Source organism: Podarcis cretensis (assembly GCF_951804945.1).
Source record: "Podarcis cretensis genome assembly, chromosome: 14".
Classification (NCBI taxonomy): Eukaryota; Metazoa; Chordata; class Lepidosauria; order Squamata; family Lacertidae; genus Podarcis; species Podarcis cretensis.
The window spans coordinates 37306977-37322898 of record NC_137183.1 but is presented as its reverse complement, the minus strand read 5'-3'; the positions used below and the strand labels follow the sequence as shown (position 1 = coordinate 37322898).

General features: G+C 45.3%; 1 protein-coding gene across 5 annotated transcripts in view; it reads left to right on the top strand.

Annotated features, from left to right (window-relative positions):
• DNAAF8 (dynein axonemal assembly factor 8) overlaps positions 1-15922 on the top strand; it is a 92243-nt gene that overhangs the window by 39678 nt on the left and 36643 nt on the right. For 4 of the 5 annotated variants that reach the window (XM_079952476.1, XM_079952474.1, XM_079952472.1 and 1 more), the window contains 7 exons: positions 353-400; positions 4900-5094; positions 7245-7361; positions 9221-9365; positions 9735-10044; positions 11948-12054; positions 13066-13220. In XM_079952476.1, the coding sequence (XP_079808602.1) occupies positions 353-400; positions 4900-5094; positions 7245-7361; positions 9221-9365; positions 9735-10044; positions 11948-12054; positions 13066-13220 (1077 nt within the window). The remainder of the gene's footprint in view (positions 1-352; positions 401-4899; positions 5095-7244; positions 7362-9220; positions 9366-9734; positions 10045-11947; positions 12055-13065; positions 13221-15922) is intronic. The other variant, XM_079952475.1, reaches the window with a different exon arrangement.

Sequence of the window (15922 nt, the reverse complement as noted above, 5' to 3'; positions counted from 1 at the left end):
AGTAGGGCTGTCAGGGAAGAAAGGGGTGATAACACCCCCCCCCCCAGATTGTAATAAGCTTTGGGCGGGGCACTCACATGAATTTAAATATTTTCACTTTCCCTTTGAGATGGATGAGGGTTTTTGTTTTTATTTTTTTAATGTCCAAGAAATGTGCAATGTCTGGGAGCAGCTTATTTGTTTAGTTCTTACTGTTCTGGTTTTGTCTGGATTTCCCTCCCTTGTTTTTATAATTGTATGATGATATGGTTGTAACCTGTCCTGGGACCTTCTGGAGAAGGGCAGGTATGAAATCTTATCAATAAATCATCTGAAGCGTTGGCAAGGATTTTTGTTCTTGTTGTTAGAAAAGAAAGAAAAGGAAAAACAACAACAAAGCCCAAGCACCTCCTATTTAGAGGTAATATGAAAATTAGTTAAATTCACTTGCCCACCAAAGACTAATACGGTTTTGGGGAGGGGTGTTTTCACTCTACCCCTTCCCAAGAATTTATGAAATTTGGCTGGACTGATTACTTCAGCCTATCACTATTTGAAACCCTTTCATCTTAGCCTCTTTCCCCCCAGCTGAGCTTTTGGATTCTTGGACTCATGGATGCATGAAAGAGGATAGGGAGTAGTGAAGTGGGGAAGGGGGGGGGGGCTAAGCACCTCTCCTCCCACTTGCTGATTTTCTTCTATAAATCACACCCTCCTTCTTGACAGTTTCCAGCTGTTTGGCAGCCCAGGTGCCGAGACACAGGTCTCTTGTCACCATGGCTCTGGTCTAGTTGGGAATATTTTACAATATTTTGGTGTTCTAGGATGCTTGCAGAGATGCTATATGCTTTCTCAGTTACAATCACATGGATGCTGAAAGCTGTACTTATCCACAAGTTAAGAGTGTGCATGACTTGCTAACTGAGAGTACATAACAATAAAGTAAAAAAAAAAGCGAGGCACAAGGATTATCTAAAAGAGCATTGCCTCAAAGCTGCAGGTCACCATGGTTATTGGCGAATTCAAAATCCTGCACTCCCTTTACCTTCTAATTGCTGGGGTTTTTAAAAAAGAAGTGCAGGAGACAGAGAGCAAAGTGGGTAATGATTAAGGCTTCAGTGTGTATTGATCATCCAGTGAGAATCACCGGAAGCTACTAATATTTTGACACTTCTGACTTAAGCAGTTTAGTCCAATCTGGTGCTTAATATTTCAGTGGCGTTTAAAACCCTTCATCCCCTCCCCACCCTGGCTGCAGCAAGCATTTATCATCTGCAGCTAAGGACCTGGCTGCCAGAGAGCAGTAAAGGCCACATTTTCTGCAGTGTGTCATAAAACCCGTAATGTGACAGCTGTGGCTGCTGTGCTCTCAACTTCCCCTCCTCTTTTGCCTAGAGGAAAGTGATTGATGTTGCGCCATATGTTTAAAGCACATCCAATGTGCATGTTGTTGTTGTTTAGTTGTTTAGTCGTGTCCGACTCTTCATGACCCCATGGAACAGAGCACACCAGGCACTCCTGTCTTCCACTGCCTCCCGCAGTTTGGTCAAACTCATGCTGGTAGCTTGGAGAACACTGTCCAACCATCTTGTCTTCTGTCGTCCCCTTCTCCTTGTGCCCTCAATCTTTCCCAACGTCAGGGTCTTTTCCAGGGAGTCTTCTCTTCTCATGTGGTGGCCAAAGTATTGGAGCCTCAGCTTCATGATCTGTCCTTCCAGTGAGCACTCAGGGCTGATTTCCTTCAGAATGGATAGCTTTGATCTTCTTGCAGTCCATGGGACTCTCAAGAGTCTCCTCCAACACCATAATTCAAAAGCATCAATTCTTTGGTGATCCAATGTGCATGGTTTTCCCCAATGAATTCTAGGAACTGTGGTTTGTCAAGGATGCTGAGAATTGTAGCTCTGTATGGGGAAACTATGGTTCCCAGGATTCTAGGCAGGGAGAAGCAAGGGGCTGCTCAGGCTAAGAAAGAAGGGGCCTGGGGGGGATGGGGAGCCAGTGTGGTGTAGTGGTTAAGAGCAGTAGACTCGTAATCTGGTGAACTCGGTTTGCGTCTCCGCTCCTACACATGCAGCTGCTCGGTGACCTTGGGCCAGTCACACTTCTCTGAAGCCTCTCAGCCCCACTCACCTCACAGAGTGTTTGCTGTGGGGGAGGAGGGGAAAGGAGAATGTTAGCCGCTTTGAGACTCCTTATGGTAGTGATAAAGCGAGATATCAAATCCAAACTCTTCTTCTACTAAGTGGGAACATGAAAGAGGTGTGTAAAACTATCCAGTGGTGTGGAGACTGCTGCTAGAGAGAGGTTTTTCTCCTGCTTCCATAGTCCTAGAATAGGAGCCATCACATAAAGCTGAATGTTGGAAGATTCAGAGTGAGCAAAGGGAAGGACGTCTTTGCACAGTGCATAGGTAGACTGTAGAATTTGCTCTCGCAAGAGGCAGGGACTGTCATCCACTTGAATGGCTTAGATTAGACAACTACATGGAGGAAGAGGCTTAACAGTGGCAACTAGCCATGATGGCTGTGTTTTGCTTTTAGCTTCAGAGGCAAGATGTATCAGAATATCAGTTGCTGGGATTCCCAAGTGGGGTGGGTGCTGCTGCACTTGAGTTCTGCTTATGAACTTCCTTCAGGCATCTGATTGGTGACCTTGGTAACAGGAAGCTGGATTAGATGGGTCTTTGGCCTGATCCGGCCAGGCTGTTCTTATCAACAGTTATAGCAGTACAACTAAGGACTCTGCTGGTTCCTTCGGCCACCTGGATCCAGCTGTGCTGAAGAACAGCAGTACCACCTTGGAATGAGGAGCAAAAGGGCCAGAAGCATCAGAGATGGTAAAAGGCAGGCTGGTGCTCTGATGGCGTGGCAGTCTTCATGCCTAATGAGTGGGACACATTGCTGGAGGAACAGTACTATAGCGGCAGCCCAACCCCTGCTGGTTCCTCAGGTCGCTTACTCAGGACCACAGCGCCTTCTCTGGTTGTTCTGGGGGTGGCAGTCCGTGGTGACTGGTGCCCATTGTGCCTGGTAGGGTGGAAGACAGGGAGCCCAGCAGTAGGGGGAGCCAGAGCCAATGACAAACAGAGCCAACTCCTTCTAGATTTGTCCCCATCCTCCCTCTCCCTGCTGAGTTCTCTAAGGGTCAACACTGAAACCGAGGAGGAGATGCTGACAGCCAGGGGCACCCCTTAAACTGGTTGTAAGCAGTTAAGGCAGGCGATGGTTGGCGGAGGGCAGACTGAGCTTGGTCAAACTGTGCCCCATTTGCTCTAACCAGCCAACCTCCACTGGTGGCACCGCAGCATAGGAAATACCATGCCCAGTAGCTCTGTCAGCCTGCAAGCTGCCTCAGTGCCACAAAAAAACCAAGCCTCCTGTTGCTTTACAATGAGCTTTGTATCTGGTGTTTCCCTTCTCTTACAAAGGTGCCTTCAAAATTCTGTCTGCCAGCAATGGATGCTGTTGTTCCTCTTCTTATTTGAGGCATTTGTACGGCTGACATTCATACCAGTCGAGAGAGAAAACCTGATGGGAAACGCATAAACCAAATCTTTCCGAAATGTCAGTTGCAGCAGAGAGAGAAAGCAAATAAACACCCGGGCGCTGCTTTCTCCTTTGGCAGCCTCCCTGGGGGTTCTTTTGTTGCTTGGATTTAACTCTCCAGCCTTTCTTGGCAGTGGAGACATGCAGCATCTCTGTGACCTCCTTTAAAAACACTTTAATAGACACCTTGTGAAAAAAACCCTGACATGTTTATCTCGGCAAGTTATCTCCTTGGGGACCGTTGCCTCATGGATCTCTTCATGTGGCAGAGAGCTTTTTTGTTTAAGAGTTGGAGGAAAGAGTTGTTTAACAATGCTTCATCTGCTGATGAGTTCAAGGTCCTTGCAGGACAGCCTTGAAGAGTATTCAAATAATATATACCTGCTTTTAGCTAGGTTAGCTCTCTCAGATAAGGAGAAGGATGTGAGGGAGAAAGTCTTATTCATTTGATCTCTGTGTGGACATGTGGTTGGGGGTCCTGTGCCCTTGCAGAACAACACCTCAGAACCTTCTAGAGCTAACAAGCATGAGCCCTGTCTTGAGGAACATATGAAGCTGCCTTATCCTGAATCATTGGTCCATCTAGTGCAGGCTTGTTTTCACTGACTAGAAGCAGTTGTGAAGAGTTTCAGATGGGGGAGGGGCATTCCCAGACCAACCCGGAGATGCCAAGAATTGAATCTAGACCTTCTCTGTGTAAAGCAGATGTTCAGCCACCAAGCTATTGGCCTTCCCCTGAAAACTGATTCTAGTCCTCATTGTTCCAAATAAATGGCTGATAAAACTAGAAATGGCTGATATAAATAAGGAGATGCATTATACTAAGTCAAGCCATTGGTCCATGTATTGTGGGAACCTGTGGCCCTCCAAATGTTGTTGGACTACAACTCCCATCATCCCTTTCCATTGGCTGTATTGGCTGGGGCTGATGGCAGATGGGTCACAGCTTCCGCATCCTTGATATAAACTATCTGGCACTAGCTTTTCAGATTTCCTTGAGATTTATTTTCTGTCCATGCCTATGATAGCCCACTGGAGTGCCCTTTCCTGTTGGGTGAGGGGAGACCAAAAATCCTGCTGGTAACATCTAAGGAAGGGTGTGTTTCACAGTCTGTTTATGAACTATGCATTATCTTTTTAATTTAGGCAATTATAAATGTTTGTGATTCCTATACTACCCACTGCAAACAAGTCTGCTACGTACTAATGCACAAAATATGGGAAGCAGTGCTGAACTGTATTAAGATGCTAATAAAATCCCCTCCACTTTTATGTCCTAGAATGCCATTTCCACTTTGCTTCTCATTCTAGGTACCACATTTCGTTTGTTACCAGAGGACCAGGCCATTAATCTTGTGTTCCTTTTTTGCAGCCCAAGAACTCCCTTCAGGGAATGTCTCTGTTCCATCAGCAGAGCTCCATGTTTCTCTCTCAAACGTCTCTCTTGGATGTTATCTGGTGGAAAGCACAACTGGACAGTCACATGCAGAATCAGTCATACCCCTTCCTTCCTGAGATTCCTCCCATCCACTTCAGCCACTTTGCTACCCTTAACTCAGATTCCATGGTAACGTATCCACGCTTTGCCTTTGGCCCTGTTTACTGATGCTGACATGGGATGGGCAAATTTGTCAATTTCCGTTTCTCATTTTTCCATTTTTATGTTAGTCTTCTACATTTGCACATCAATTTGCAATTAAAAAAAAGCCCTCATGAAAATTCATCTGGATTTTAGTGCAATTCCCCCCCCCCCCCAATATGTTTTAATGCAATTTCGTCTAATATACACATTTTTGCAAAGCAATTTCCCCTGCCATGATGCATTGGATTTTTAAGTGCACCATCTCCTAGTATATGCATTTTTGTACATATTACTTGGCTGGAGAACTGCATTGCAAAATCTTGAATAGTGTGAATTTCAAAGGTTTGCTGTGTTTCAGTTCTCGTACTGTTTCAGAAATTAAGAATTTGGAAGATTCGGCATCAAATGTGAACTGAATCAAACTTCTTCCCCATCCCTACCAATGGCAGCACTGCCAATAGTTTTAATCATGGTTAAACAAAGAATGAGTGGACTGGTGGATTGCAAAAGCTTTCTCCCACCCGCTGCAGCTCAGAAGCTCAGGTCCAGCTAGGGGCTGGCATAACCATCTCCAAGAGCCTTTCATTCCACAGAGCTGGCATGCTAATGTAAGCAGTGTGTCCGGCATGAAAGCCTGGAAGGATGGTGGAGTGCTAGGCTAGGCTCCAGGCCAAAGGGCTGCCCCTTTAAGCCTCCGTGCTTCTCAGTGAGAGGGCCCAAGAAGTGTAGTCAGGGAGGAAACTTAAAAGGGCTGAGTTGAGAAAGAGAAGCTATTGGAACAGGTTGTCTGCTCCCTGAGCTCTGTCCAGGGTGCTGAAAGACCTGCTTTTCTTAACCTCCTTACTCTACAGCAGGGGTCAGCAAACTTTTTCAGCAGGGGGCCGGTCCACTGTCCCTCAGCCCTTGTCAGGAGACGGACTATATATTTGAAGGGGGGGGGGAGAACGAATTCCTATGACCCACAAATAACCCAGAGATACATTTTAAATAAAAGCACACATTCTGCACATGTAAAAACACCAGGCAGGCCCCACAAATAACCCAGAGATGCATTTTAAATAAAAGGACACATTCTACCTATGTAAAAACACACTGGTTCCTAGACTGTCTGCGGGCCAAATTTAGAAGGCATTGGACTGGGTCCGGCCCCTGGGCCTTAGTTTGCCTACCCATGTTCTACATAGGAATCCTATCCCCGATGAAAACTTTTATCTGTTTCTGGCTTCTCTTCTTTTACATTTGAGGCTGCTTGCAGGATTAGTACCCTTCTGACTATGCCATGAGTTATGCCTCACACAACAACAATAAAAAGGAAGAGGAACTGTCCACTGGGGCACAATCCCTTGAGAACAGCCATAGCTCAGTGGTAGAGTATTTGCTTTGCATGCAAAAGGTCCTTGATCCAGTCCCTAGAAACCCCAGAGTACTGTGCACACAGAACTCAGCTAGGTGGTTTGGCCTGCTATAAGGCAGCTTCCTGTGTCCCTAAATTCTCATGTCTGAATGCCACTGGAATTAATAGAGCTGCATAAGAATAAGAATATAGTTTCCATTTCAATGGAATTTATTTATTTATTTACATTCCACCTTTTCATATCAAGGTGGTGCACACACGTCTCCCCTTCTCTGAGTAGACCCACTGAAATCATTGAAGACTGAAATCCATTTATTTCCGTGGGATCACTCTGAATATGACTTAGATACAGCCCAATCTTATTTACCAAGGTGGATGAGTTTACAAAGCAGTTTGGAGGAGCCATTGTGGCCATTAGTTTAACAGCAAATGGCCTTTTAATCCCCAATGCATAGTGCTGGTTTATCTCCCTTTGAGTGTAGTCACAGATCTGTAGAGATTCTGGGTGCAACATGCTGTAATTTCTTCCTGCTGTTGTTTATTTGCCCGAAAGTGTCAATTAGGGCAAATGGTACCACTGGATTTAGCTCGGTCTCCCTCGCATCGGACTGGCTGGCACAGAAACAGCAGAGGAAATGATGTGTCAGTGACTAATGCCTCTGCTGCGCCATCTCTTCTGATTTCAATCCTTGGCATTCACTGTACTGTCTTTATTTTCAGTCCCTGCCTTTGAAGAATCAAGATAATTCACAAACAACAGCTCTCCCTTTGTGCATTTCAGGCGCTGGAGAAGGCCTTTGCAGTGCCAGCTGGGTTTTACTGGCAGACTGTAGAGACGGATGAAAAATACTTCCCCAGTGGCAGTGATATCAGAGAGAGCAGCGACACAGAAAGTGAGGTACAAAAGAACCAACTCCCACCCACAAAATATCTGTCTCCTTGCTTCTTCAGAAAGCCCAGGTCATTCATACTGTGCAGGCCTACTTCCTGCCAGTGTTGGGTCATTCAAAGGTCATGACAATTCTGTATGGAAATGAGAACTTCCTAAAGCAGGTGGCCTTCAGAAGACTGCCTGTGAGAAAGTTTGCCCACCACTGCCCTAAAGAAACAACCAGGAATATATTATTTCACATTATTCCTTCCTGCATACCATGATCATTTCTTCAGAGGCCCAAGTGAAGTGAAGCAGCTGACGACCAGGGAGTTGGGGGCCTTCTTTCTGTTGGCACCACTGTTGTGGAATGCCCTCTCCAGAGAGACTCTCCTGAAAGTTTCTTTATGGTCATTTCAGTGCCAGGTGAAAACTTCTTTTATTCTACCAGGTCAGTCTTTGTCCAGGGTCTTAGTTTCCAGTCTATTCAGGAGCCCTGGGTCTACTGCTCTCCATCTTGCTTGGGCCATCACTTGATCTCAGTGCTGGATGTCACTGTGGTTCAGAACAGGTGGACCAGATAGATTCATACCTTCTTATATCTCTAAGTGTCCAGATGATTTCTACAGTTTGAACTGGTTACAACTGTGAGATGATCTCTAGATAATGTAAACCAGGGACAGGGAACCTATGGCCCTCTAGATGTTAGTGGACTCCAACATCCATCATCACTGTCCATAGGCTATGTTGGCTGAGGGCGATGGGAGTTGGAGTCCAGAAACATCTGAAGGGCCACAGATTCTCCATTACTGATACAGGCAGACCTAGGGCTGAAGAGAGTTTCAGAGGTTACTGGCTTGGGATAAGGCCTCATGTAAACAAGTTTTGATAGAATAACCTGTGGGTTGCAGAAGCGGGTGCTGAGGTCAAGTATGTCCTTGCAAATGATTTGCAGATTCCAGCTTTATTTTTTATTATTAAAAAATTAGGATCAGCATCCTTTATGCGATGGGGAATTAACTACAGGATGGTTTCTTATCAGTCAGCTGAAGGCAAAGTCAATACATGGGGAGCTGTAATTAGTTTGATAGACCAGAGTGGGTTTTATTCTTCTAGCTGGAGAAGGCTTTTTATTACTTTAGTAGATTTATAACTGTGTTTATTATAATGGAGTAAACCTCAAGATGCCTTTACGGAGAAGGAGCATTTGGTAACACTCCATTTCAAGTGCCCGATAATGATGAATTCATTGGACGTTTATTGGCATAAGAACAAAGCTAGTTCTTGGAGGTAATTCAAAATAAAGTGTTATAGGAAGAATGCAGATCCTCAAGTCAACCCAACCACAAGAAAATAACTATTCTTTCAGGAGCTAGAGCCGCACACTTCTATAGAAAATGTTTTGTTTCAGTCGGTAAGTCTGAAATCAGATCAAACACAATTCCAAGTGAATCACATTCCTAACGGTGTCTTCATTTCAGCTGGTGGTGGAAGAGTGAATACTTTCGGACCAGTAATATAAGCGCAAGAGATTTAGGATAATCCTAATCTCTTGCAAGGCTGGGCTTAGAAAAATAACTAAAGCCAAATGGTGTGTGCCATTACTGTGTAGACCCAGTGGGAGTTGGTAGCCCAAAACATCTGGAGAAAAAAAGTTGGGGGAGAGGTGGATCTGTACTAACTGCCAATGGCTCCCCAAGGTTTCAGAGAGGGATCTTGTTTTTGGGCTTCATCCCTTTCAAAAAGGTTGTGTTAAATCTGGGAGGATTCTCTCTGAAATCTGAAAAATAACCCTTAATTGTAAATTTTAAAATGTCCCCTCCTCCTAAGCATGTGACTCTCTGGAGCCCTATCTGTTTTCTTCCTGGTTTCTGTTCCCTGCTCAGGTTGCCATGGCGCTGCTGTTTGAGACCCTGCTCAGAAGCCCCATGGCTGTCCATCACACACTCCAGCTGATTCTTGCCTCTGGTTTGGATATCTGTGGATTCCGCCTGCTCTACCCGCAGCCGGACATGTTCCTCTCTAGCACAGGTGAGGGGCATGGAGTGTCTGGGCAACTTGGACTGCAGCACAACAATGGTAGGCAGTTATTGAGCCACCGTCGGTAAACTTCAGGTACATTCTCACTGTCATAAAATAGTAAATGGCAGACAGTTATTAAAATATGGCAAACATATTGGGCTGCAGCAAGGAGGGAAGAGAGGTAAAGCATCTGTTTTTCATATAGATGATGCCCGGTTCAATCGCCGGCATCTCTGAGTGGGAAAGACTCTTTCCTGAAAGCCTGGAGAACCACTGCCAGCCATTGTAGGCAGTACTAAGCTATATGGGTGGAGAGTCTGACTCACAGGTTCTTATGTTCCATTTTGTGTCTTCACCTCTCTTATTTCTCTTCCCCAGTAACACCGCCTTCTTGTTATACCCAAGAGAAAGGGCCCTCTGTGCTAGCACTGAGCCTGAGAGGACCAAGAGCCCGTGGCATCCTGCAAGATATCATGGGCCCCTCTGACGCACAGCTGGCCAGAGTTACGGACTGCCACTCGATCAGCGCAATCTATGGTTCAAGCCGAGCCGAGCCCCTTGCCTACCTCCCTCACATGGACAGCCGAGTACACAGGGAGCTGTGCTTCTGGTTTGGAGGGAGGGTGAGCTGCGACGGGACGCTTCACGGTGGAGTTCCAAATCCTGTTGGCAAACGCAGCAAACCAAGGTGACAATTCCAGATGGGTGTGAGGTGCTGGAATTCTGTGAGAGTAGCTTGTGGGTAGTACTGAGCTGAAAGATCTCCATGGAAGGTAGTTTTTAGTGAATAATCGGTGGAAGGGAATGTTAGCCAAGTCACTTAAATAACACAGATGGAATCTGGGGAGAAAAGTCCTGATAGTACTTCACTTAAGATACTGAGCAAAAAAGCAGTGTCCAGTTTAAGGAGAAAGGAACAGAGAGGTTTTGTCCTTTTTTGTTCAGTCCTTGTACATAGCAGGGAGGCATTCAACCAAACATACAGAGGAAAATTCCCCCAGAATTACATAGCCAATCAGAGCTTGTGCAACCTCAGTGAAGATCATGCCACTCTGCCTGGTTGCTAAGCACAGTTTCCAACTGTCCACTTTTGAAGGATAGCCATGTTTCAGTTCATGCATTGGTTTAGGAGGTGTGGAATTAAGTAGGTTCTCATTGAAATGCAAACCAAATCTGATTTCTCCCCCATCTGTAACTGCATCATCATGTAATGTATTTCCAAGGGGGTTACTGAGCAGGAAAAGTGTGATGATACAGCTATCAATAGGATCACAGCTGCTTCTTGCTTTGGGAGCAGCAAAACTAATTTGGATTTATGTATTTTTTAAAGCAGACAATCTATTGCTGACCCCCCTTTCCCCAGGAAGCCAGTCTCAGCTCCTGAACATTTGTAGAAACGCCCTGCCCCCCACTTTTTAAAAAAGTTGTGGGAATTTATTCTAGGGAAAGTATGCTCTAAATCACACCATTAACTTGAACTGACTGTAAAGATTTCAGCCCTGACCATTAGATGCCGCTTGTACTTTTGAACACCCATGCCCAGAGAATTTTCTTTAAGAATTTTGAGCTGCTGGTTGGACAAGAGAGAGAGAGAGAGAGAGAGAGAGAGAGAGAGAGAGAGAGAGAGAGAGAGAGAATTTTCCTATTCCATGTTTTGAGATGGAAGACCAAGACACAAACAGTGTGTTGGGTTTCTAAATGGGTTTCTATTACCAGCTCTGATGTTCTGTACATTTCACCTTGCTGCTTCCCTCCTCAGCTGGCCAAAAAAATGTGTGAATCTGAAAGATGGCTGTGAAGGCTTTTTATCAAGGCTATAGAGGCTGAGGGGTGGTGAGAATAGATATCGCTTGCCAAAAAAATTGCTGTTTGCTCTGGTCTTTTGATGTGATAATGGCAGGTGTAAAAAGGACTGGGCTGTGTTTGAAACTTTGCAGTTCTATCCTTGTTGCTCTGCCACAGGATTTTAACTACATCCTATGATAAGCTTCACCCAACAAACCACTTCATCTCAAGTAGGATGACTCTGTCAATTTTGGTTGCTCACAGTTTCTCATTTTTCCAAGCTTAAATTTGGTTCTCCCCATTTCTGCAGCAATTTACCAATAGTTGTGGGTTGTTGGTGTGTTTTTTTAATACTTGTGAAAAATCATCAGTATTTTAGTGTGAGTATTTCATAACATATACATTTTCATGTGCACTTTTGACCAATATACACATTTTTGCAAGCACATTTCCCTAAAATGATGCATATTTGTATGTTTTTTAAATGAATGTCTGCATTTTTATGCTCACTGTCACCTACATTTTTGTACGCATTGTTTGGCTGGAAAAATGCATTGCAAAAATTCACAGAAGGGTGAATTTTGAAAGGTAATGGTCTCTTGATTAAGGTATTGCTCTCTGCAAACCTCAGGCCAAGTAGTTATTTGGAGGGAATATTTGTATAAGTGTTGGTGGATTGGTGCTCAATGCAAAATGCAATTCCCGGAATTTGCTGGGACACAACTGTGTGGGGTGATCCCACCTGAATTCTAGACTGCAACTGTTCAATATGTTTGTCTTTCTCATTTATAACACTTCCACCACAGACTTCCTAGGCCTTCACTCCACAAGGCAGATGCTGACCAAGAACCAAGCAACTTGCAGGACGCTACAGCCTTATGGCCTCCAGCGGCTCTTGTCTCCACCACCAAAGGTTGTTCTTGCGAAGCAAATATTGCACAAGAAATCGAATCTCCTTTCCTTACAGAACTCTTCTTTCATGCTTCCACCACTTCTTTGCAGTAGGTTGCATTAACTATGTCGCATTAAGTTCAGTCCTTAGCAAGCTAATTTGGTAACGTAACACTGTGATCATCATCAGATGCCCTGCTTTGTGTGCCTCCTCCATGAGAGGTCCAAAGGGTGGCAACATGGAGTGGCTCCTCGTTTGTGGAATGTTCTCCCTAGGGAGGCCTGCTTGGTGCCTTCATTATTCCTGTTTAGGTGCCAGGCAAAAACATAGCTCTTCAGCTAGGTCTTTGACTGATTATCATTCTATGTCCTTTTTTAAAAAAATGGGGGGGGGGGTAATTGGTTTGTTTCGTTCTTGTTTTTATTATGTATTTTGTGTTTTTATGTTGTATTTGTATGCTATGAACTGCCCTGAGATCTTCAGCTGAAAGGTGGTATAATAATAAATAATAAATAATAAGTGGAATAATAGCAACAACAACTCTCTGGCCTCCCTAACTGAAATTGCCTGCATAGAAGATTCAGAGCAACTTGGCCCTCATGCCTCCTCCTTTGCTTCCAATTTGTCTCTAATTCCATACAGTGGTACCTCAGGTTACATACGCTTCAGGTTACAGACTCTGCTAACCTAGAAATATTACCTTGGGTTAAGAAGTTTGCTTCAGGATAAGAACAGAAATTGTGCTCCAGCGGCGCAGCAGCAGCAGGAGGCCCCATTAGCTAAAGTGGTACCTCAGGTTAAGAACAATTTCAGGTTAAGAACGGACCTCCAGAACGAATTAAGTACTTAACCCGAGGTACCACTGTAATTTGGCAATAGTGATCAGAACAAAGGACAAGGATGATATTCTAACACCACCCTTCTTCTTGGGATTAGTCACGCGTAAAAAGGTCCCTGCAGTGGTACAAAGAGCCCCTCAGAGCCAGTCTGATAACCTCCTTCTGCTTCCTCGCCCCACATTGCACTTCCCAGGAGACATTATTTTGATGGCATCGCCTGTTGTGCCTCCTCACATCTATGGCCTTGTGATTTCAACCTGCACCCAGAGAGGATTTGCACTCCAGGGGACCAAACAGCTGCAGCTGTTGGCCAAGCAAGCTCACGTGCTCGGTGTGCCAGCAAGCCAGGTAAGACTGTGATTGTGGGGCTCGTATCCTTGAGCCCTACTGAGGCCTGCACCCCTGTGCAAGGGGCAGGGGGGCCAGCTCTCAATACCTGGGGCCTTCTTGCCCTGCCTATTCTCCTGCCCTCTCCAAGTGAGTGAAGTTTGAGAAGAACAAGGAGAAGGAGGAGTTGTTCCACCACCCACCCTCTTAGCCTCGTTCTGGTGGGACAATGCCAGTTGGGCCCAGAGGGAAAGGCAAGGCATATTTGAACTGCGGAACTAACTCTCACAGGAAGTAGTAGTGATGGCCGCTAACTTGGATAGCTTTGGGAGAGGATTGGACAAAGGCTATCAAGGGCTGCGATCCACAATGGCTATGCTCCTCCTCCATGGTTAGAGGCAGTAATGGAAATCAATTGTGTGGTGGGTGAGAGTGTTATTGTGCTTGGGTCCCGTTTGCAGTTCTCCCCACTGGGCATCCGTTTTCCACTGTGAGGATAGGATGCTCAACTAAATAGGCCATTGGCCAGATCCAGCAGGCTCTTCTTACGTTCTTATGGGCATTGACAAGAGTTCTATTGCCTTTCAATATAGATGACACTGACAGCTGTGGTCAGTGTGGTGTGAGAGCCAGTGTAGTGTGGTGTAGTGGTTAGAGTGTTGGTCTAATACCTGGGAGACCTGGTTCAAATCCTCACTCCGGCCATGAAGCTCACCTTGAACTGGTGTCTGTCTCTCAGCCTCACCAACCTCACAGGATTATTGTGGGAAGAAAGGTGGGGTGGGAAGGAATCATGTATGTCGTCTTGAACTCCTTGGAAGAAAGGTGAAATATAAAGAACAGGATGATAATTCAGCCGTTCTACCATGCTCCTCCTCCATGCATCCTTTTTTCTGTGGTAATAGCACACAGGTTCCCGCTTTCCAAATACAATACGTTCCCAGGAAATTGTTCCATAGGTGAGCGTTTGCATAATGAGTGGACGATTTCCATTATTTCCTATGGGAACATTTCTGATCCATGTTTTGTTCAGTCTCCCACCTCCCTCCATGGTATCTTCCTGAAATGGCTGCAGCCAAGTACCAAGGGAGAGACAAAGGGGGGGAAATGATTTGTCTGATCTCTCACCTTCCCTCCTTCCGTGCTTTCTGTCTGAAAATGGCTGCTGCTACCAGCAGAGCACAAACAAATGAGGAAGTAGCTGCTTGCACATCTGAATCAGCCATTCATGTAGCAATAGCGGGACCTGTGTATTGAGCATTGTGTCAGCGGGATCTGTGTGTACATCCAATTTCCTAACATAGTTGCAAAAAGTGGGTTATTCCCTCTAAGGCAAGAATGAGGAACCTGTGGCAGCCCAGATCTTGGGGACTCCAAATCCCATCAGCCCCAGTCACCATGGTCAGTGATCAGGGATGATGGGAACTGGAGTCCAACAACATCCAGAGGGCCACAGGTTCACCATCTCTGCTTTTAAGGCATGGGAAATAGTTTTCTTCCAGTTTTTTATTCTGTCCTTATTACAAAGCTCCCACAATATATGCACTCTGTTGCATATGCAGGGTGTGGAAACACTGGCCATGTAGCACACATGCGCTTCATGCATTGATGAATGAAAAGATAGGAACATGCTGCCTTATACAAAGCCCATTTCGCTCAGTACTGTCTACATTAACTGGTAGCAGCTTACCAGGGTTTCAGGCCAGGATCTCTCTCAGCCCTACCTGCAGATGCCAGGAATCGAACCTGAAACCAGCTAAAGCCATGGCCTTAACAAAGGAACTGGTTTGGAAGGTTCTGCAGCCTCTTCTACTAGATTCCAACCCTTAATGGATACAGGATCATAGGGTTACAACTTTTAAGGCAGAGTTGGGGGACCTGTGGCTCTCCTGACATTGCCAAACTTCAGCTCCCATCAGTACCACCAAGCATGGGCTGCAGTCAAGGATGATGGGAATTCTAGTTCCAACAGCTGGAGGGTGGCAGACTCTGCTTAAGGATCCACTTGGGACAGCAAGACGTCTTCTCAAACTGAAATCACCCCCTGAAATTGGCACAAAAAGGATGTTGCTTTTCCAAGGAGATCCCATATTGTCGATGACAAGCTTGCAGACATTTAAAGTTTCCCGTGGGATGAAAAGGCAACAAGACGAACACTTGGGCACATAATACAACCTTGCATCATCAAGCGGCAGCTTCCTGACACACCGACGTAAATGCGATGATGAATCACCGCGCTGAATCATCGCCTGAACCACAAGAAATGTTTGAGGAGCTGTCTGGGTGAAAATTCAAGGGTAATAAATGTCCTCAAGCCCATTGGCCTGGGAGACATAGTCCAACGGTAGAGCATCCTGCAAGTATTGAAAAGCCATAGGTGGTGGTGGTGGTGGGAACTTGGTTGTCAGGGACCCAGTGATTTCATGGATTTCCTATCTGGGGAAAAGGGCAGCATATTTAAGGGCATGAGAAGATCCCTACTAGATCCGGCCTATGTTCCATCTAGTCCAGCATCCTGTTCTCGCAATGGCCAACCAGATGCTTGTGGGTGTTGAGGCAGGTTTTGGGGGGCATGTAATTATCTGATGCTTTTTAAAATCTCCTGTGCCCATCTCTGTTTTTATTACACTGTAGTGGCTCAAATTTTATAATATTATTTTTAGAACATTACTGTATTTTATAATGGATTTCAAATCTTGTTAGCTGTTCTAAGTGATGTGTAA